The sequence below is a fragment of the Artemia sp. Qi Xiang Cuo genome, chromosome 1 (genome assembly GCF_049724085.1).
Source record: "Artemia sp. Qi Xiang Cuo chromosome 1, ASM4972408v1, whole genome shotgun sequence".
Lineage (NCBI taxonomy): Eukaryota > Metazoa > Arthropoda > Branchiopoda > Anostraca > Artemiidae > Artemia > Artemia sp. Qi Xiang Cuo.
This window is the reverse complement of record NC_142794.1, coordinates 34,509,893-34,533,132: the sequence shown is the minus strand read 5'-3', so window position 1 is coordinate 34,533,132 and position 23,240 is coordinate 34,509,893. Positions and strand designations below refer to the sequence as shown.

At 34.9% G+C, this 23,240-nt stretch overlaps 1 protein-coding gene across 1 annotated transcript in view; it reads left to right on the top strand.

The window, feature by feature from the left end:
* LOC148956230 (inhibitor of growth protein 3-like) overlaps positions 1-23,240 on the top strand; it is a 36,058-nt gene that overhangs the window by 5,001 nt on the left and 7,817 nt on the right. Inside the window, exons 2-6 of the mRNA XM_089100006.1 lie at positions 2,041-2,112; positions 8,616-8,744; positions 15,337-15,471; positions 18,864-18,935; positions 22,971-23,140. Coding sequence (XP_088956132.1) covers positions 2,041-2,112; positions 8,616-8,744; positions 15,337-15,471; positions 18,864-18,935; positions 22,971-23,140 — 578 coding nt within the window. The remainder of the gene's footprint in view (positions 1-2,040; positions 2,113-8,615; positions 8,745-15,336; positions 15,472-18,863; positions 18,936-22,970; positions 23,141-23,240) is intronic.

Below are 23,240 nucleotides of genomic sequence, written 5' to 3'. Positions count from 1 at the left end.
TATACCTTTGTATGAAGGCATTGGTGGCAGACTTTGGCAAAGCTGAAAAGAGCCAGGTCTACAGGAATCTCTTGCTCTATTTCAGGGCTGGATTTAAATCTTTGGCGTCCCTAGGCCCAAGCAATTTTTTATGGGAGACTGAGATTTACAGGGAAATCCCCGAAAATTTGGGGATAGTGAAAACCCTGATCAGAAGGCCACCGATGAGTGATGAGCCAAAAGTGATGCAAGAGAGAGATGATACTGAGCTCTCAGCTGCCATTCTTGGGAGACATCTGACAGTTTATAAGTGGCTACAGAATTCCTGTGTTGTTTTAAAATCATTTTTCTGTGAATAGGCAGCACAGCAGCAAAGGGCACCTGGCCCTTTGACAATAAATCACATCAGTCCAGTTTTTGTTAAGAAAAAAATTGCTCAGTGTTCTTTTTGTGTCCCTAGGCCCAGGCCAAGTGGGCCTAAGTTCAAATCCTGGCCTGGTCAATTTGATCAGTTAAATATTAATGAGCATCATTAAGATTAGTTGCTACTAAAAAACTTGGTCCAATGTCATGCTGACATGGGCTCACAAGATTATATGTGCTTAGGTGTCTAACTTTTGCACCATTAAAAATAGCTTCTAGGGGCTTCCCTACTGTAAATGTAATGCTTATAGATCTATAATTTTTAGCATCTTTCTTGTTCCTTCTCTTATGCGTATGAGTTATGTGAGTCAGTTTTCAGTCATCTGGGATTGCTTTCAAGTCTCGTGATTTCTGGAACAGTTTTGCAAGAACAGTAACTAGTTCTTGATGTAATTATTCACAGTAACCTAAGACATATATCATAAGGACCAACTGATTTATTTGTATCTAGTTTTTCTATCCATTTCTGAAGGTTCAACTGATGTGTTATAATGGCTAGAATTGGGATTTTGATCTCCCTGGTAACTCAGAAATAAGGTAGCCATCTGGTGATGTGAAGACAGCCACAAACCATTTAGAGTATTAGCAACATGCTGTGGTCCAAAGGTTTCTTTGCACTGTACCACTAGATTTATTACCAAACACCATACTGGCTTTTGGGATTGGACATAATTTCAAAAAGTTTTGGGGTTGATTTTGGATGCTACAACTATAGCCTCTTCATAGTCCTTTTCTTATTTTCATTGACAATTTTCTCACTTGATCTCTGGTTGAAACCTTCAGCGAGTTTTTTTTTGGGGTGGGGGGGGGGAGGAAATATATTCCTCTCTGCTATGGAACCTAGAATCTACTCACATTTAAATGACAAGGTAAATCAAAAGACGCCTGTTGCTGACTATTAAAATAACATATCTGCAATATCTATGGAACAGTATGGGAGAATAAGTTGAAAATTTCAGGAAGTTTGTTTTTTGGGGGGACCAAGGGGGCCTTGAATTTTGATTTGAGGGAGGGGAAGAGAAGTGCTAAATATTTTGCCTTAAATAAGCCTAATTGTTTCTGCACTTTGAGTTCATTTGGAACTAGAATCTATTCATGGTGAAGTAGAAATGTAAATTGAAAGACACTGTATTTACCCAGGTTGACAAATAAGGGTATCTGAAATATATCTAGGTCAGATTGGGAGATCAATATGAAACTTTTACACAGTATTTGGGGCTCAAGTGGACCTCAAATCTTAACTTGGGACAGGGGTCAGAGAAAAAATTACTCAGCCTAGTAAAGAACATAAAACAGCACCCACAAATTTAGAAACACCTTTTAAAATAAAAACTTTCAAGCCAAAAAAAGGAATGGTCATGGCATCATGATTGCAGTGTTGAAACCTAGCAAGGAACAAACTCTAGCTTGTAGTACCCACAAATTTAAAAACATATTTGAATATGAGAATATAGAGCTGTGTACATAGCTTAGAAGTTGAAAACCTACTGTCAACATAAAAAGAAAATTAAATAATGATGATGGGTTGCCTTTATTTTACTTCAGAATGTTTGAATATAAATCATTAAATTCCTCCAGAAAATATCTCGTTCCAGTTAGGATTGTCTGATATAACTATCTTAACTTTCTATGTTACAGTTGTTGAGCATCTACCCCAAGAACTTAGAGATAGATTCACAGAGATGAGAGAGCTAGACTTGCAAGTTCATAGTAAGTACAATATTTCATCTTGGCTTCTATATTTGGATGTTCCTGTTATATTTTATTTGAAATCTGATGTTTCTGCAGTGGTAAAATTGTTAATAAATAATCCAGAGGAATACATTTTTTTGCTCAGTAGCAAAATTAAATAGTTACTATAAATTTATATATTTTAAATTTATAAATTTGTGTACAGTACTGGCAGTTTTGGAAACGTAATGACAGTTTTTGCGTCAGCTTGTGTTTAATAGTGTTTCAAAATTTTATATTCTGAATTTTTTGAACAGCAAAACAAAACTTTTACACTTTTTTTGAACGGCCAAAATGAAACTTTTACACTTTTATAATCCACAGTCCAGTATAAACAATTATAAAAAAAGGTACTATGTAGAAATTTTGGCAGTTAGACAATAAACATGATCACATTTTTGAATCCAAAATAAAACCTAATTAGGAAATTGACCTAAGCCATTTTGTTTTGGAGTGAGGAGGTGGGGGTGGGGGATACTTATTGTACCAAATAACATTTCAAAATTGTAGATGATGGGGAAGTATTGATTGTATTTCCAAATACAGCATAAAAGGTGACATTAGAAGTACCTGTTATTTCCTTTGAGCCAAAAACTGTGTCTTTCAATATAATTGAATACATTTTGCTGGTAAATTATATTACACTTGTTTAGTTTACAATTATGCAATTTCCCAATTTAAGCAAAAATATAGTTCTGTTGTCACAGAAAAGTGGTTGTGGGACAACTGACATGTGAAAAAAAGAAGAGTAGAGTTAGCAAATCAGTTAAAGAAAAAGTTTATTTTCCGCTTAGTTAAAATTTAAATTTGTTCTAAGACCACACTGGGAAGTTTGACAAAAAAAAAAAGAAAACGAGAGGCAATTTTCAGCCATTGGACAAAAAGAAGCAAAAAGGCAAAACAGAAATTTTGGGAAGAACATCCACCAAACTGTCGTCATTGATCAAAGAAAAGAAAAATAATAAGCCAAAACATCTGCTTTTGTCTTTTTGCATCTTTGCGTCCACTGGTTGAAAATCATTCTCCTTTCTTGTTTATTTTTTAAATAATATTTCCTCATTTTTTTGTCAAATGTTACTCAAAACTTATTTAGTTAAGATTGTTAAAAGATGTCTCATGCTTTAACTTGTAGTTACTTAGTCATCTAGAAAATTAGCACATTGTATCTTATGCAGAACTTTTTCCTATGTTTACCATCTTTTTGTGTCATAAAATCTATGCCCATTTCCCCAAGCAAGATCATAACAGTAGATGGAGATTGCCACCTCAGACTTCAGGTCTGAGTTCTTCCATTGTTCAGTCTTGTATAATCAAAAAGTTACATATTTTTATTCAACTGTAAGTTCTATAAAGAAAAGATCTTCATAAAAGAAAAAACAAAAGGCTTTTGTATCAGGTATTATTTTTTTAAAGTTCACATTTATTTTTCATTGTTTTTAATAGCATGATTTTTAGGTTGACTTTTCAAGCATATGGAAATTTTTTGGCTATCATGTTATTTATTTTGTAAGGAAAATTCATAATGTAAGTTTTTTTTTATCTTTTACTAAATATATAACTTTATATTTTGTGCAGAACCTTTTCCTATGGTTTCTTATCTATGGTTGCAATTACAATTACCATGCCGTCTTTGGTTTTAACTACAAAAAGTTACCACAAATCATTTAAAATGTACATAGCTGCTTTAATTTGCAGATCTAACTCTAAATATGGTATTAAAAATGCTGAAATACTACATTTTCAGCCCTATTTTTAGGTTGTTGGGTCATCTTGATCATAACTCTTAAATACATATATATTTCTTTATTTGAAATGATCCATCCTAAGTGTCACTTATTGACTTTTTAGTGAGTGCTTAAATAGGTGAGTTCATTTTAAGTTTAGAAGCAATAGAATAAAGAGTAAAAAAATAAATATAAAGTCAAATAGAAGAAAAATGTTAAACAAGTACCCTATCCAAACCCACCTTTTGACTCGGATAAACTACGACATAGCACAGTAAAAAGAAACTTCGTGATTGAACTTTTTAATAGATTCGAATCACTTTCCATGCCAGAAAATCCTGACCAAGAAGAACCATGGGAAGCCACAAAAAACTCCTTCCATGCAGCGGGGAAAGACATACTGGGGTACAAGAAACACCCTTAATACCAATGGCTCTGACCAAACTTTGAATCTCATAAGAGAGATGAAACTCATAAAACAAACCATTCTTCAAAACCAAACACCAGGCCGTTTAACCTTGAAAAACGCACGCTACCGCGAAGCAGACATAACCGTAAAGAAGAGCACAAGGAATGACCGCCTAACCCTGATTGAGAACAAAGCCTAACTTGCTGAGGAAGCAGCCAAGAGAGGAGATTCTAGAGCCCTATATCAGATCACAAGTGACATCGTTGGAAAGACGCGTACCGTCAGTAGCCCAGTTCGAAACCCATCTGGCGTATTCTTGACCGAACCAGCAACATTGAATGAGTTATGGGCATCCCACTTTGAAAGACTCCTCAATAGGCCACCACCCAATGAGCCACCCAACATTCCTGCAACGCAATTCTTTTTCCTAAACATTAGTGTTGAGCTGCAAAATGTTGTTGACTAGAGATTCAAGCAGCTGCCAAGAGATTGAAGAATGGTAAATCCCCAGGAGAAGATTGTATATCAGCAGAGATGATAAAGGTCTCAGTTCCAGCACAAATAGCATTTTGGACCGTCTTCTTCACTACAACATGGGAAAAGGAAAAGGTACCAGTTGATTCGAAGCGCAGCATACTAATGCCCCTGTTCAAAAAGGCTGATGCTACTATCCTTGGAAACTGGCGAGGATTAAGCTTGCTTTTGGTCCCCGGTAAACTACTATGTCATGTCATTCTGAAGAGGATCCGAAATTAACTCAGGAAGCACATATGGGATAAACAATACTGGTTTTGTCCAAGCCGTTCTTGCGCCGATCTTATATTTACTTCGTGATCCTCAGTAAAGAAAGTCGGGAATTGCACTCAAAGCTTTACATGATTTTTATAGACTTTGAAAAGGCCTTTGGCTCTGTAGATCGGGCTTGTTTCTGGACGATCCTTCTTTACTATGGGATCCCAAGTAAAATCATCGCAATTATCATAGCTCTTTACGAGGATAGCGAATGCTGCATCAAGACATCCGAAGGCCAAACCCGATACTTTCGAATTCTATCTGGTGTCAAACAAGGCTGTGTACTGTCCCCGTTACTTTTGATAATCATCGACTTCATTCTCCGCAACTCCGTAACCGATGGTATCAAACTTTCTGTCGAAGTGACAGTTGGTGACCTAGACTTTGCAGATGATATTACAATAGGCCCGTTCTTTTGCACTAAGATCTCACATCTTTCTGCAAAGATTTCCGATCTTTTAACTCATCTTTGTTCTAAGCTCTTAAAGCTCCGTGATGTTAGCAAAAAGTGTGAAAGACGCCATCTTTCTGCCACATAGAATAATGATGAGAAAACTTTGATGATATATTCATCATTGTTCTCAGACCGCTGATCAGAGCAGAATGATGAAAGACGTTTGCAAAAGAACGCTATAAGATGTAAGATCTTAGTGCTAAGATTTCACTTTTAAGCTTTCTTTTTCAAAAGATGCAAGATCTTACCACAAAGATGAGTAAAAGAACGGCCCTAATGCTACAATAGTGCAAGCAGATGACATTGCAATGCTACAGTCGTGCAAGTAACGTCTGCAAGAGCTTCTAAACAGGGTCAGTGAAAAAGCAAGCCAACTTGGCCTAAAAATAAATTGGAGCAAAACTAAGGAATGGCGACTGCTGATTCACCACTTCATATCATATGTGGAAATGAGGAAATTGAACAGGTCGTGGAATTCAGGTACTTTGGAAGCACAGTGGAGAATACGGGATCAACATCTAAAGTAATAATGACCAGAATAGGTCAAGCGAACGCCGCCTTCAATAGGCTCTAGCGTATATGGAAGTCAAAAAATTACTCGGCCCGGCTTAAGTTACGCCTGTTCAACAGTAACGTCATCCCGGTCCTCCTTTACGCAGCCGAAACCTTGAGTTTGAACCAGCAACAGGAGAATTCTTGCATTAAAGAACAATTGTCTTTGAAGAAATTTAAATTATACATTGGTCAGACAGAATCACAAATGAAAAAGTCCGCAAACTTGCCAACCTGCCTCTGGTGACTGATATAATTAGAGCTCGGAGGTGGATATACTTGGGCCATGTTCTCCGAATGCAGGACATTCAGGATCCAAAAGCCACTTTACATTGGCACCCAAACGGAAGTCGTAGACGGGGAAGACCTCGGAACACTTTGCGACGAACATATCAGTCTGATCTGCGCAGTACCCATGCTTCTCTTCAACCCGATTGGGAAATCATATACGCAGCTGCCCAATCAAGAAAAGATTGGTGAAGTCTCGTGGATGCCCTGGCTGCCTCTTGCGGAAAAGGCGGATCTAAAGTCTAGAGTAAAGAGTCCATGCAAGTTTTAGTGTAATATATTATAGACATTATGTATTGAAAATTGCATAGAGCTTTAAGCAGCTTTCAAAGGCATTTTTGTAATAGTTTGTATTTGCTACTTAATGAAGATTTTTTGTTTGTTCCTGAGAAGATCCTTGAGTTCCTCTGCCTGAATGCAGGGAAGATTGAATATTATCCAGAATTTGCTGACTAAATTACTATCCTCGAGAACAGCAAGAAATACCTCCAATAATTTCATGACGAAATCCGCACAAAAGCAAACACGGATGGCTCAAAATCAAAACTGACAAAGTCAAATGCATGGTAATATCAAACTCACCACTTCAGGCCAAGTTTGGAAACCACGAGTTGGATTAGGGGGTCAAATTTAAATACCTGGGAAGCATCATTCAAAACATATGCACATTCAAAAAGACGTAGTGTCCCATAACAGCCAAGCAAGATTACTCTCCAATAGGATAAAGATGCTGATCGAACGTCTTCTCATTTTGTGTCAAATTTACGCTCTTCAATAGAAACACTCTGTCTATCTTGTCATATACTGTGTTGAATCATGGTATGTAAGTGGAGAACAAGAGAATCATGTTCAGGTTTTAAAATACATGTCCCCAATTAAGCCTGAACCAATTGTCCCCAATTAAGCCTGTTTGAGTCTTAAATTTCCAGATCTGAATACAATAATGACAAACGAGCCTCTTGTAACGCATATCATCCTCCAACATCAATGAGAATATCTAGGCATTACTTTGAGAATCAGGACCTCAGAACTTTTTAAGCATTCCAATTGCTACCTGCAGGATGGAGGAAGAGAGTTCGTTCTAAGAACATCCTACACTCCACATAGTCGGATTTCTGCAGCCTTAACACGTTCCCATAACCTGAGTGGGGAGATGTGCTGGCAGCAGCAGGATACGGATGAGACTGGAGACTCCTTGTAAATGCTCTTAGTGCCTCTGGAGGCACATGAGAATCTAAGGTAAGGTAAGATCAGTGGGAAAGTCCAAGTTTCAAGAGATTATGAAGAGAAAAAGTCTATTTAAGATTCCAAACCGTAAACGAAATTTTCAAATCCGATTTAAGGTTTGATAATTCAAAATTTTAGTTAAAAAAGTAGACCCGTTACTAGTAAAAAATTAGCCCCGAACTAAGTAGATCGGAAATGTTTTCATAGAATTGTTCCATGGAAACATTCTTTTGAAGAAGATAGGCGAGTGAGAGCAACAAGTCGTTGATAAATCTGTATTTGTCACGAAAGTAAACAAATAACTACTGAAGTTACTACCCATGTGAATGACAAGTAATTAAACTATATCACGCTACCAAAAGTCGGCTGTCGAATTTCTTCACTTTGAATGAAACAAAAATCCAGTTTAAAGTCATTTAGACATACTCGGAATCCTCAGAATTATGAATTAAGGTTATGAGAAGAATGCAATTCAAAATCTATAAATCCTGTTTAAGATTCAATAATTCATTATCGCTGCAAAAGATCAAAACACAATATAGAACTACTTTAATTGACTTAAAATAATTAGTATGAAAGTTATTTGCTACATTGTAGCATTCTTTGAAAAGGAATTATAAGAACTTCATCTACATATTAACTATTACGTGAATGTGAAACGAATTAGCGATGACTACGCTCTAGCTGTGAATTTCTATTTTGTCCTTTTCCCTTCAGATTTTCCATTGTATGCTTATTATTTTGTACTAAAAAGCAAAGAACCAGCAGTAAGGAAATTAGAAGCAAAGGAAAAGAATATGGATTTTGGCCAATTATAATGAAGTTTTTTTTATTGGCCTACAAGCTATGTAACTACATAGGCCTTCTTCCTTATAGATGTGTTTATCCAAACTAAACAGAAACTATGATCTTGGAAATATTTTTAAAACGATGAAAGAAATTTCTGTATATGCCTTCTTCAGACGATATTCTGAAGCGTAATTGAGATCAGTTTCTGCTTCTGACCAGTAAACCACTTTCTTTTCTTTTATTGCAGATGTGAGTGATTCTTTAGAAGCACGTGTTAAAAATTTGTTCTCAAACGCCAAGAAGCTAAAGAATACGGAACAAGACTCTGAGTTCAATTCCATACGCAAAGATTATCATAAAGTTTTAGAAGATGCTGGTGAGCTATAATTGAGTTATTTCAGCTAATATAAATTGGTGGTAGGACTGTCCAAACTTTGAAAAACAAACAACTAAAATTGTCAAGTTTTATTCCTAACTGTATACGTTAATGCTGATTTATTATTTTTGTCGTAAAAACTATATAATAGTAATAATAATTCATGTATTACCCACTACCTACAAAAAAGAAGTAGAGTACATCAAAAACAAAAAAGCAAACTTGCACACTTAACAATTATTCACATAAAACTACGTAAATTATGGTGCGCAGTAAGACCTGCAGATTCCTACAGCTTTCCCGCAAGAACAGTAACTTTTTTCTGTAAATCAGGGAGGCCGAATCGCGATATTAGACGCCGGTTCCGGAACCACGGATGGAGGCACAAAAGGTACCGAAAAAATTTAAAATAATAAGTCCGCAGAGATTTGAGATCTTTAAGCTTCAGAATTAGAAGAAAACCAGATAAAAAAGAATAGAATGATCACAAAATGAAGAATATAATTTACCAAGCGCTTTTCTATTGTACCTCCCTCTATTTGCAACGATTTTTGAATATCCAATCTGAATTTTTTTTTCTTGGCATTAGAAACTGTCAGAGCCCGAAGTGTTTTGAGATTATTAGTAACGTGAAGACCAAGCCACCGAGAGGAAAAACCACAGTTAAGAGGGAGACTCACATTCGAATTAAACTAAATAAATTCACACTTATCAACGTTCAGCATAAGCCCTATCCATCTGAATTTGTCTGAGATCCAGCTGACAGCATGTTAGAGCCCCGACCTAGAACAACTGACAACGAGAATATCGTCCGCATATGCAAGATACGAGACGTCAATTCCCTGAGAAATGAAAGACGAAGGCAAAGATGAAAGGATAGGAGCAGTATATAACTTAAAAATAGGTGGAGAAAGCACACCACCCTGACGGGCCCCACGCCGAAGAAACAACTTTGAATCGGAAACTATTCCATTATACTATTGAAAGCTTTCGAAGGATCAAGAGCACAGATATGAAGAGGAGATTTATTATTCGCAGAATGAAACAGGAGGGAAGCTAGACCCCGATGGGCGTGCTGACATCCCAGCCTTTTTTGAAAGCCAAATTGGTTTTCACCAAAATTAACATTTTTTGAAATGAAAGGGAGAAGAATGCAAGACGACTCAAGAAGATTACTATAAAGCTTTTCAACTTCCCGGTTCACCTTGCCGAAAATATCATAATACGACACTCAAGTGTGAACTGCTATAGGACTTTCATAAAACTCACTACTAAGCTTATCCAAATTCAGAACATGAGACCACTCCTTTCTCGACGCAGAAAATTGAAAACCAGAAACCCTAGACTCCCGTAAACGTTTCTTATATGCACGCTTGGTACTTTGCTTCAGATCGAAGACAACTCCTCGATTTGGCCGACCGCAAGACACCCATATTCGTAGCAAAAACTTAGCTTTATTCTTTACAACTTTTAATTCTAGGTCTAAAACCCATTCTGGTTTTCTAGTTTTAAGTTTAGTCTTTTCTAGAGGAACATCAGTCGCCTCTCCTTGTTTTAAGCACCAAATTATTTTATCATAATATTCATTAAGAGACTGCTTATCATTTGATAAACGGTTAGTAACTTGAAGCAAATGGTAAGGAACTTTTATAGAACCCAATAACGGGGACAACATAGTAATATAAAGTGCAAAATTAGCTCTTCACCAGTTATTCCTGTAAAAACCACTTAGAACTTTATGTAAATGGTCTAGTAGAACGGAGAGCGACTAGTAAAGCAGAGAAGGAAATTGGGAGGTGGTCAATATATCACGATAGTCTTCATGAACAAGAACAGTCGATACATTAATATTTGGCGAGGAAACTACATGGTCAATGTTAGACAAACTTCCAGATTGGTGAATATATAAATAATCAACACTTTTCTCGACTATTTTATAAGCAGAAAAAGCATCAAGGACTAAATCAGATCGAACTGACTCACTAGTAATATCTGTGTTGAAGTCACCAACCACAATGAAATCATAGCCACTCGATACAACAGACGCAAGAATAGCCTTAAGATTTGCCGAGGCTTTCATATACGCGTTTAAAGCGGAAATAGTTTTTTTTTTTGTTATACGGGAGATACACATTTATCAGCACAGTATTATCAAACCGAACCGCAAGAATAGAATTATCACTATGAAAACACACCGGAGAGAAGAAACTCAAGTTATTCTTAACAATGCATATGTGGCCTCCAAAAGGTCTATCAAAAGTGACATAAGCATTAGTTGTAAAAACGGAATGATTACGACTTTTTTAACATGTTAATACTGGTAGAAGTCAGGTGGTGTTCTTGAAGGCATACTATGTCAAACCGGTCACACAATTCATCAATCATATGCTTCTTTAAACGTTTACCATTTATATTAAACAAAACAATTGAACCGGGCACAATCATTTCTTCTTGGCAATGATATCTCTCAGCACTGTGCATGTAAGACTAAAGGAGGCATGATTTTCACCATAAATGGCACATTTTGCATCAAGCTGGCAGGGAGAAGTTTTGGTGGAAATATGAGGGCCCACTGTGTGCACACTTCGCAACCTAATTTGTACAATCAGCGACTCTATGGTCTGGCGAACCGCATTTGAGACAGCACCGAGGTGCCGACAGATATTCTTTCACAGATAAGTATTCATATCCAAGTTTAACACCATTTTGCATAGACTTGGCTTTTGAAATGGAGTCACCAAACTCAAGCTTAACCGTGCCAGTGTCACCGAGACGTATAGCTTCCACCACATCTGGATATCCTTGAAAGAATGAATGGTCTAAGTGCTGCGAAAGGAATTTCAATAAGCATATCATTTTCACTTACTTGAAGGCTCTTGGGGCAAAAGAGGCAGTGTTTTATTGAAGAACGATCTATATGAAGAAGTATATGACAAGTCCTTCGATATTCCTCTGACTATCCCGAAAAATGGCTTAGTGATCACCTTGGATGAAGATTCTGCTAAAATCACTGAAATTGAGTCTTTGAATTCTTCAGCAGCAGATTTTTCAACATTAATCAATATCGGATCATTTAGTGTTTGCGGCAATTTAGAGACAATAACAGTGGCGTGAGAGTCAGTTGGCGGCGTCGCACGGGCAGGCAATGGTGGAAAGTGTTTATCATACGAATCGAACTTACTTGAAACAGTCTTTAGGAAGTGTTCCATTCTATTCAACTTTGCGTTCAAACTCGAATAAACCAAAGCAGGGATGACAGGTACGTCATTTGGAGAACGAATTACAAACATCGGTAGGTCTATGTATTCATCGTCAAATTCCACAAATATGCTTAACATACCCTTCAGATGGCTTTCCAAAGCCTTTGGCCCCTGTCTTCTTGGAAGCTCAGTCCCAGGTACGGCCGCAGCATAGAGGAGTTTTTTTTTTTTAGCTTCGATTACACTCGGGAAGTCAAGAAAAAAATCCATTCAAACTTGAGTATTTCGTTTTCATTCACTCCATTAGCACGGTTAAATTGCAAAAAAATTTAAACCGGCGGAAATACGAGTCCATTAATCATTATTTACTGTACAGCGCGCGGATACGCATATCATAAGAACCAGATACCAATAAGAACCAAATATCAATAAGCGAAGGAAGCGTAGTTTCTTGCTACCTAATCTCCGCAGTTTAAGGGAGTCACACTCCCGGCAGGTACAACGGCCCTTGCGACAAGAAACTCCCCTCTTCTGCTCGCTTATAAGTAAAATTAAATTATGTTCAGATTATAAATCAAGTTAATAAGATATTACGATAATACAGCGATAATATCCAACCGTAAAATACTCCGTAAATATCAATTTATTATTTCACTTATTGCAAAACTGGCAGTCACTGCAATTCACTGTAATTTATTCTAAATTTAATCCCGCTTAAATCTCATATAGATGTTCATAGGTCAAATCTTGTTAGATCTTCTGTTTTTAAGACTTAAACCTGAAATAACGAAGCAAATCAAAACTTGAAAAAAAATGAAACATTGCGGATATTTCGCCTCTATAATCAGCAAAGTATCCTCAGCGCAAACAAAAAAGAAACATGTTAATACAATAGAACAGTCAAAAATATAAACAATTTGGACCTAAACAAGAAATAAGAATTGAAACTAAAAATAAAACTGCAAAAAATCGACGTGTACGGCAAAATTTCTTATTTTAATATTCGAAAAAAAGTTAATATTAGATTAAGTTGCTCCTGCCCAAACCAGAACGTAAATAAAAATTCCACAAGGACTCGGAAAAACAATTATTAATTCTGTTAAGAAAAAATCCTCTGAATAGCATTGATAGCAGCTTTACATTTACCTCTGAATCTTGACTGGTTCACCTGGGAAATCTTAACTTACAAAAGTCGGGTTTAAAAATATTTTAAAAAAATATTAATTTAACACAAATATTATCATTGTCAAAACAACTAACTCCGCTATAAAATATTCTTAGACGAATCAATCAAGAACCAGAGGTAAACAAAAAGCCACTGAGCATCCTATCGCAGAATTATTCAGCGATTACTCCTATTCAATTTTGCCTTGATCAAACAGTTTATGGTAACGAACGGTTTAGTAAGGAGTGACTCGGCACAATAGCGAACAAAGCTCTAAAAAACAGAATTTTGATATCAATAAATATATCAAAACAATTGGCTGTTTCTACTGATTCCAAATATATAAGATTCATTAAGTTTAGCGTTTACCCATCAAAAGCTACGAGCCTGACAAAATTTGCCTGATTTTCGAAAATGGGGGAAACAGTGAATCTTAATGAAACTCGCGCCATCAGGTTCAGAGTATCAGAGAACCCCATTGTAAAGGTTTCAAGCTCCCATCTTCAAAAATGTGGAATTTTGTATTTTTCACCAGAAGAAAGATCACGGTTATGTGTTTATTTTATTCCCCCCCCCCCCATCCCAGGGGTGATCCTATTGAACCAATGGTCCTAGAATATCGTGAGAGTGTTCATTCGAACAGAAATTAAAAATTCCTGTGCCCTTTTCAAGTGACCAAAAAGATTGGAGGGCAACTAGCCACCCAACCACATCCATTTTCCCATAGCCATTTGATATGATTTTGATGATGAGATAGCCATTTTCTTCAGAATAGTTGGAAGACTCAATGACTAAGGCTTTGGGGATACCATGACACCCCATAGCTCCTTTTCGACGGGGTTTTCTATGGGGGGAGTTTGCGGGAGGGTATTTTTCCAGGGGACATTTAAGAGGGGAAGAATTTGCCAGAATTCCTATAAGAAATTCTCTTATTTGTCTTACTTTCTCTTATCAACTCAATTTTACATGTGGAGATGTTCCCAGTACTTTTCTGGGGGAAATTTTCAGCAAGGGTTGGAATTGTCTGGAAGATTTTTATGTGGGGAGATTTTCCGCGGGAGAAATTCTCCATGTGTGGAATTTTCCGGGGGAGCAACTTTCATTTGGGGGATTTCTGGAGAAAGCATTTCACAGTGGGGTGGAGGGTATCCGGCATGATTTGAAAAACGATCAGAAAATAAAACTTTTCAAAAATGAAAGTATGATAAGGAGAATTTTTCAGACAGAATCGTCTGCAAGAAATTTTCAGCTAGGATGGAATTTTGTGGATGTGGGGGTATTTTATGTGGGAGGTACTTTCCGTGGGGGAGGGAATTTTCCATGGAGGGGGAGCCGGCATTTTTTGAAAAACGAGCTGAAATTAAATAAAAAAAGAAGTTTTTTCAACTGAAAGTAAGGAGCAACATTAAGACTTAAAACGAACAGAAATTATTCCATATATTAGGGGTGTTGCTCCCTCCTCAATACCTCACTCTTTATGCTAAAGTTTGACTGTTTTTAAGTACAACTCCTGAAACACAAGGGCTGTTTAATTAGAACGAGAAGTTTTTTTTTTTTTTTTTTTTTTTTTTTTTTTTTACTATGACAGAATGTCTATTAAATATTTGGTAACCTACTTATATCGATAAAGTGGACTTTACTCCTCAGTGTGAAATTCAGTTCAAGAATTTAACGGTTGGTATAAAATAAAAGATCTTGATCTGTCCCTTTTCAGGTATTCAGGGAGGAAATTAGTATCAAGTAGAAATCTGAGACGTTGTAGTCGAGGGTTGTGTTTTCAAAATGGATTGTTGAGTGTGTAAGATTCAATGTAAGAGCCTAATAATTTAAAGTATTCGTCACCGCATGGAATTATAACGGGTAGTTTTGAACGGATGATATGCATTAGCTCTAATGTTTTATTATTGTAGCTGAAGTTGGGTCTTAACACCCGTCTGAACCTTGATTGTTGACATTTGTTTTGTTTATTCCATGTTAGGAAAAAACTGTTTATACCTACCGTCATAAAAAGGAGTATCGTGTAGAATGTTTTATATATTGACAGAATACTATGATTTTCAGAATTATGAATTCGTTTGTTTTTAAGCTTCACAAATCAATTTTTAAACTTTCTTAATATTTTTTTTTGTGAAAAAAAAGTCTGTATCATCATGAAAATTTTTGTATTTTACATTAATGAATTGATTTTTAGCTTGAATATGTTTATTTTTTCTCTTTTTTCTTTCAGATGAAAAAATACAACAGGCTAACCAAATGTACGACCTTGTTGATCGCTATGTTCGGAGACTCGATGAGGAATTATTAAAATTCAAATTGGAACTCGAAGCCGATAACAGAGGAATCACGGAATTGCTTGAAAAAAGTATTTTTCTCTTTTGTTATTGGATACATCTTTCTTTGTTCTAAGCGAAATGAAGTGGTTTTGCAACACAAAAGTAAAAAAAATAGTAACATAGAAAACACAAAAGTACAAGTATTCTCTGGTTAACGGGCACAATAATTCATATCAATGAAAAAAGTACAAATTGTAAAAAAGAAAAAATTGTCGCCCATCTTCCATACTATTGTATCTTCCAGAAATCAGTTTTCATATTTCATTACGTATAATGGCATAATGAAAGATCTAGTTTAATGTCATTTAGACATTTTCAGAATTATGAATTAAAACTCTGTGAAAAATCCTCTAAATCTACAATTCATTTTAGATTCAATAATCTAAATTGTTGAAAAAATAAAAATAAAATACAGAACTATTTCAATTGACGTATATTAATTATTGTGAAAGTTATTTGTAAAATTGTAACATTTTGTTTGGGAGAATAATATTCAGAATTATGAATTAGGATTCTATGAAAGCATAGAAAGTGTATGGAAGTTATTTGTAAAATTGTAACATTTTGCCAGGAAAGGGAGCATAACAACTTAGAAAAGGGAATAGAATTATCAGAATTGAATTATGAAGAATCTCAATATTATTAATTTTATTATTTTAGGGGATTCAGGATTATTATCTCAGAATCCTGAAGAATTAGGAATCTTAGAAGAATCCTTAAGATTCTGGAAAATCTGTAAACAACTTTAAGCGGTTTATTAGGTTAATTCAAAGTAAGGAAATTTGAAAGCCGATTTTTTGCAGATACGGTAGTAGGCAAGATTGGTGATGGAATAGAGAACAAGGAATTGAAAATATACAGAAATATCCCACTCGCTTATAGAGAATACGGAAATGAAAAAAGAGAGGAAATTCCTATTTGTCTCTCTCTAAAAAAAAGAAAAAGAAATATGCTGCTTAGCATTATCTAGCCAAACCATACAGTCAATTGTAAAAACCCACATGAAAATTTTTAGTTTTATTTTGTTTATTTATTTCCCCTAAGACCAATGAGTATAAAAGGTAATAAGTAGCAAAGGCACTCCAACAGATCTAACAAAGCAACAATTTTTGGAAAAGGAAAAACCTACAAAATAGGCATAGAATAGTAACTGAATAGAATACGTCAAATAAAAGTGTTAGAAATAATTAAAATCTTGAGCTTTTTTTAATTTCCGGGAAAAGGAAAAACGATTATTAATAGTGAGAATATTTTCAGATTTGTGGTAAAAGTTATCAATTTTAATCTTGACTATCTCCAACGGCGATCATTAATTTTAAATCTTTAGACTAGTTCACTGTTACTAAAACAAATTGGAAAACCAAGCAAAAAAATTACATTACCTTGCATCTACTGGGGCCATTAGTGGTGTATAGGGCACTGATGTTAAATGAAGTAAATTTAGGGATGGGGGTAAATGTATTTTGTAATATCTAGTGGAATAAATTTGTCATTTTTTCAGCGAAGATGCCATAAAAAGACTTTTTCAATGAAATAGCTCCAAAAGAGTAACTTTTCAAAATCTAGGAAGAGAGCACGTCTAGGGAGTGCTTACACCCCCCCCCCCCCCTAACTCATGCCATTAGCATAGGGGGTAAACGAAGCTTCTTCATTTTTCCTGAAGCTGTGCTTTAGTATTTGAAATAATACAATTTTTTGAAGTGCTTGAAATGTGCAGCATTTTAAATCCGCCACAATATTTTTAACTGCAACCACGAATTGATGAAAAATCGCAATTTTTAAACTTCGAACGAGAAATGAAGGATAAAGAACATTTGGGAGAATATTACATTAAAGATAGAGCCTAGAATATCACCGTTATATATTCCACGTAGCCATATTATAGATTCAAATACCTTTCTTATTTTTTCTTGAATATATAGAATTTAAGAATTAAATTTTATAAAAAAATCAATTCTTGAATAATAAAATTAGTATCGACTTATTAATTCAAGCGGAAGTGGCAGCCTGAAATGGACAAAAGCATCAGAAACCAGATGCGACATATTCTTAAGTATTTAGCGTCTGGTTTTGATTTTAAAATGTTAGCAGTTAAATGTATGTACTCACGACTTTCGTATATGACCCTCGGGTTTTTCAATACAATTTATATTATATTATTCCTATCGTAAATTAATTCAGCTTGGTCGTGAAAATTAACGGGAAAATGTTAAAGTTTTTAGCATGGACGGAATTGTCTCTATATTTAAGAAGACTGGAAAAGGAATTAAATCTCTTAATTAGAATAGCTTTAGGACGGCTCAATAAAATAATATCTCGTGGATATGCAATAAAAGACGCATCTTGCCCTCGACAAAAAAGGGTTGTAATCAGGTCCGTATCCAGGATTTTTTCCGGGGGGGGGGTTTACAAAAACTTAAAAAAGCACAACAAAAATTCGTTTATATTCATTTTTGTTACGTTTTTACGAGTTGGACAAACATTTCGAAGGGGGGGGGGCGAGGGATTCCTAAAGCTCTACCCCCCCCCCCCCCCGCTGGATACGGCCTTGTTTGTAATAATAGACAGCAGTCTATTCTTTAATTCTGTTTCAAAGTTGAAAAAGTCCATTTTCTGGAGACTGAGTTGGCTCTAACTTTCTATAAGCAAATACAGATCATTAAAACAATCCTCCGTTACATTATATAAGCTTGGAATTGCACGAAGCAAGACCCATAAAGGCACTAATAGATTCGTTATTGGGTCGATCACCAAATGAAGAACAATCAAATTCATTTTTCAATGGAGGCGGGTCTCTCTCCTTTCGAACATATCTAAAAATTTAACTTTTCAAATATTATTCGACAAAGAATAAAATTGCTCCCATGCAGAAAGTAGGCAGTCTGGTCTTAACTGCGAGGTCAACAAAGAACATATTATTGAATTAGTCGAATACCGCTCCGAACATTTGTCAGATGATTTTATTTGATTCAGAATTAAGAAATTTTGAAATTCATTATGAAAGTGAGGAAGAAGGAACTGATGAAAACGTGACGACTTTGACAATAACGTAATAATAATAAAGCCTGAATATCATGGAAGAACAAGAACATGATACCAGTGGAGTAGACGCTGCAACCATGATCTAAAGAGAACACCTAAGCATGTCTCGTCAATTATTGTATGCTTATAAATAAAAAAAATTAAAATTATTGTTTTTAATCGATCAATTTTTACTTCCCTGCATTTTTGATATTCAAAGACTTTTTAGGAATCACGTGTGTTTGAAAGTAGGCTGCTGAGTGTACTCATCACTCTGTGTTTATTTCTATCGATGTATAAGCTCATTTTATCTTCTGCCGTTTAGATTCTAACTGATTTCTTTTTCTTAAAGAAAGACTTATTTGAAAGTTAACTTAATGTGAATTTTTGTCCTTTTCAGAATCATTGGAGTTGGATAGCGGAAGTATTTCACAGAAGGAAAATCGTTACACAACAAAAACTGATGAAAAAGGTAATATATATGTATATGGATATAAATGTTTATATATATATATATATATATATATATATATATATATATATATATATATATATATATATATATATATATATATATATATATATATATATATATATATATATATATATATATATATATATATATATATATATATATATATATATATATATAAATCTATACATATATTTATTTTTATTGACATAGTCTTTTAATGAAAAAAATAATATTTTATATCTTTTCAGTTTTTTTTCTATAAGAATCCGTAGTATTGTTTTCTATGTGTATGTTGGAGAAACAGTTTTTAATCCTGACACAAATAGTATTTTTTAATTTAGTTTTATACCTCCTCAAGTTTGCCTGAAAAAAAAACTTAATGTCATTCCCTAAAGATTCTATCTATGCTGTTTGGCAACTTCGATACACTTAAACTCTATTCATGTATTTAAATCGTAAGAGCAGAATAAGTAATAGTAGCACCCCCGAAAACTTTAACTTAATACCCCCATTTGTTCTCGATATATTTCCGAGGTGTCTTATTGGCAACCATACACACAACGCCTTTTGATTTAGTTTTAAAATAGCATTAGTTATATAGTATAATAGGTCAATTGCATAATTGTGGGGGTTGACATGCCCAATTTGAGGGACGGGTTGATTGCCCTCCAATCTCTTTTTACTCTTGATTCGAATTAGTTTCTTTAAATGTTCCAATCAATTTCTAGCTATTATAGAGTGGTGCTGCCTATAATATTGCTTGTATGACTTTTTGGAAACCTGTATGCATACAGTTTTTTCATTTAATTGGAACTTCCCCCAAACGCTTCCTGAAACTTTCACCTTTATACTCTTAGCGTCATTAGTTACAGTAACTGTAGTGGTAGTATTAAAAGTATACACATAGTGCCTTCGGGCTAGTTCAAAACCCCCACAACTTATTCTTGAAGGTCTAACTTAATAATATAAGTTGCTCTTGAGATATTGCTTTTTCACCTTTTTGAAAGTCCACAAGCTCATAGTTGGTTTTGATTTAGTTCAACATCCACCTAAATATTTCTTATATTTGATTACTGAAGACATTGTTATATTCTCTTTGGACTAACAAAATGGCTATCTCACAATTTTGACTGAATTTGTTTAAGGAAAAGAGGATATTAGGGAGGTGGGGCTACTTTCTCCATGACGCTTGACTCTTAAAATGGAACTAAAACTATACATTTCCAATCAAATGAGCCTCCTCTAAAGTTCACAAGACCACCCCTTCATAAAAATCTTACATGCCCCCTGGGCATAAGTTACAACCTTACCTTAATACTCTTTGGGGTTATGTCAACTCCAAAGGCCGTGTTGTGAGATCTTTGAACTATTTTTGAACAAATGGCTGTCTCAAAATTTCTATCGGATGCATTTGGGGATAATATGACGTTGGGGGTATAGCTGCCCTAAATAAATTTGACTTTTAAAAATGGCACTTAAACTTCCAATTTCCAATCTAATGAGCCCCCTCCGAAGTTTATGCGACCACCTTTTCCATAAAAACCTTATATGTCCTCGGAGCATAACAATACAACCCTTGTCCTGAGGACTGTGGAGGGTTCTCGCCCTCAAAGACATAATTTCTGGACTTTTAAACTACGTCAAACAAAATAACTATCTCGAAATTTTGATTGGAAGTGTTTGGGGAAATGATGGGCACGGGGGGGGGGGGTCGCCCTCCAATAACTTTTGACTATTAAAGAAGGCGCTAGCCCTTTCAATTTCCAACCGAATGAACCCTTTTCGAAGTTTCTACGCCATCTTACATTTCTTACAATTTCTACGACAACAAATGGCCTTCTTGAAATTTCTGTCAGATGCGTTTCGGGAAAACACGACGTGTTTGTGTGTGTGTGTGGGGGGTATTTGCCCTCTGATGACTTTGACTCTTAAAAGAGCACTATAACCTCTATTTAGCCATCCAATGAGCCCTCTTCGAAGTTTGTAGGACCACCATTTCTATAAAAACCTTATATAAAAACCCCAGGTTGTAACTTACAACCCTTGCCCTGAGGGCTATCGGCTCATCCTCAAAGACATAATTTCTGGACCTTTCAACTATGCTGAAGAAAACGGATATCTCAAGAATTATAATTGGATGTGTTTGGGGAAATGGTTGACGTAAGGGAGGGGGGACTGGTTGCCCTCCATGAGCCCTTTTTGAACTTTCCATGGCGTTTCTTTCTATAAGAAGTGCCCTGGTCTAAAAAAAATAAAATAAATAATATGTTGTGCCCACGCTGCCTATGATATATTGTCTTAAGATTTCAATTATACAGCATTGGAAGTGCCGATTAGACCAGGTAAGCCCCTCCCCCCTAAAATTCAGCTTATGGCTGCCCATGATTATTTGAGAAATAGTTTCTTAGAGTATAATAAAAGATTTAATTTGGTGATGTCCTTAGTCGAAATAGAATAATAGAGACAACAAAACAACCGAATTTAAAAATAGGAAATAAAATGAAAGGTTAATGGTGCTGTGCATTATTGAACTTGATAACGTCTTTTGTAGCACCAGTAGATTTTGATGTTTGACTCAAGAAAGCTGTTTGTATCTATTGCCAAAAATCCTTTTGTAAAAAAAAAAGAAAAAAAAGGATAGAGTCCTCAGTGGCGTCAAATCACGAAAATTTAGAGAGGCGAGACGAATTTGTCGTTTTTTTCAGTTTTTTCAATGAAATACCCAAAAAAGACATTTTCCAACGAAAATGATTCAGATCTTTTTATTTTAGTTAAAAGATTTGCTGATCTATCTTTCTTGGTGAATTTGACGACAGTCTCATCAAGCTTAAGTTTGGCTTTTTCAATGAAATACCCAAAAGACATTTTCCAACGAAAATGATTAAGATCTTTTCATTTTAGTTAAACGATTCGCTCATATAGCTTTCTTGGTGAATTTGACGACAACGTCATAATGCTTAAGTTTGACTTTTTCAATGAAATACCCAAAAGACATTTTCCAACGAAAATGATTGATATTTTTATTTTAGTTAAAAGATTTTCTGATATATCTTTCTTGGTGAATTTGACGACAATGTCATCAAGCTTAAGTTTGGCTTTTTCAATGAAATACCCAAAAGATATTTTCCAACGAAAATGATTAAGATCTTTTCATTTTAGTTAAACGATTCGCTCATATACCTTTCTTGGTGAATTTGACGACAACGTCATAATGCTTAAGTTTGACTTTTTCAATGAAATACCCAAAAGACATTTTCCAACGAAAATGATTAAGATATTTTTATTTTAGTTAAAAGATTTTCTTATATATCTTTCTTGGTGAATTTGACGACAATGTCATCAAGCTTAAGCTTGTTTTTTTCAATGAAATACCCAAAAGACATTTTCCAACGAAAATGATTAAGATCTTTTCATTTTAGTTAAAAGATTCGCTCATATAGCTTTCTTGGTGAATTATACGGCAATGTCATCAAGCTTAAGTTTTACTTTTTCAATGAAATACCCAAAAGACATTTTTCAACGATAACATTCCAGATCTTTTTATTTCATTTTAAAGATTTGCTGATATATATTTCTTGGTGAATTGGTGATTATTTGTATTTTGCTTAGTAATATTATTTGTAATTGGCTTTGTTATTATTTCTAATTTGGGTTAGTAATATTATTCGGTTTAATAAAATAATATTATTATACGACTTTCCTTATTTATTACATTAATTTATACCAAAGAGACCGCACTGTCTTTCATATGAACAAACAAAACTAAGAAGTGATCGCGATAGACGTTTATATCAGAATGTTTCGTCTGCATTGTGGAATAGCTGTACTTTTCAATTGCAGGTCCTTTTTATGGTTTTCATTGAATTTTTTCTCTATTGTGTAGCTATTGGCCGTATAAATATTGAATTCAACTTGATTTAGATATAATAGCTGATGGCATTGGAAGAAAAAAGACATCATCTTTTATAATTTTGTTTGTTCGCTTATATATACTTAGGGCTGTTTTGCCACATTGTCTTTATTCTTTTCTAGATATTTTCAAAAGAACTGGGAGCATTTCCAGTAATTTGGAACGAGTTTTATCCCATCCTTGGCTATCTGGTCTTGGTGGTTTTACAATTCCTGCAAGTCCTACGGAAAGTTTGGATTTGAATTTGACGCTTCCTAATATACCTGAAGTTCCATCGACACCTCTGTCAACTGTAAGTTGTTGTTTTTTTTTTGTTTTTTTTTCTCATCTATTACATATATTACATCTATTACGTAAAATAGGAACCGAAAACTCTGAAGGGAGGATTTTCA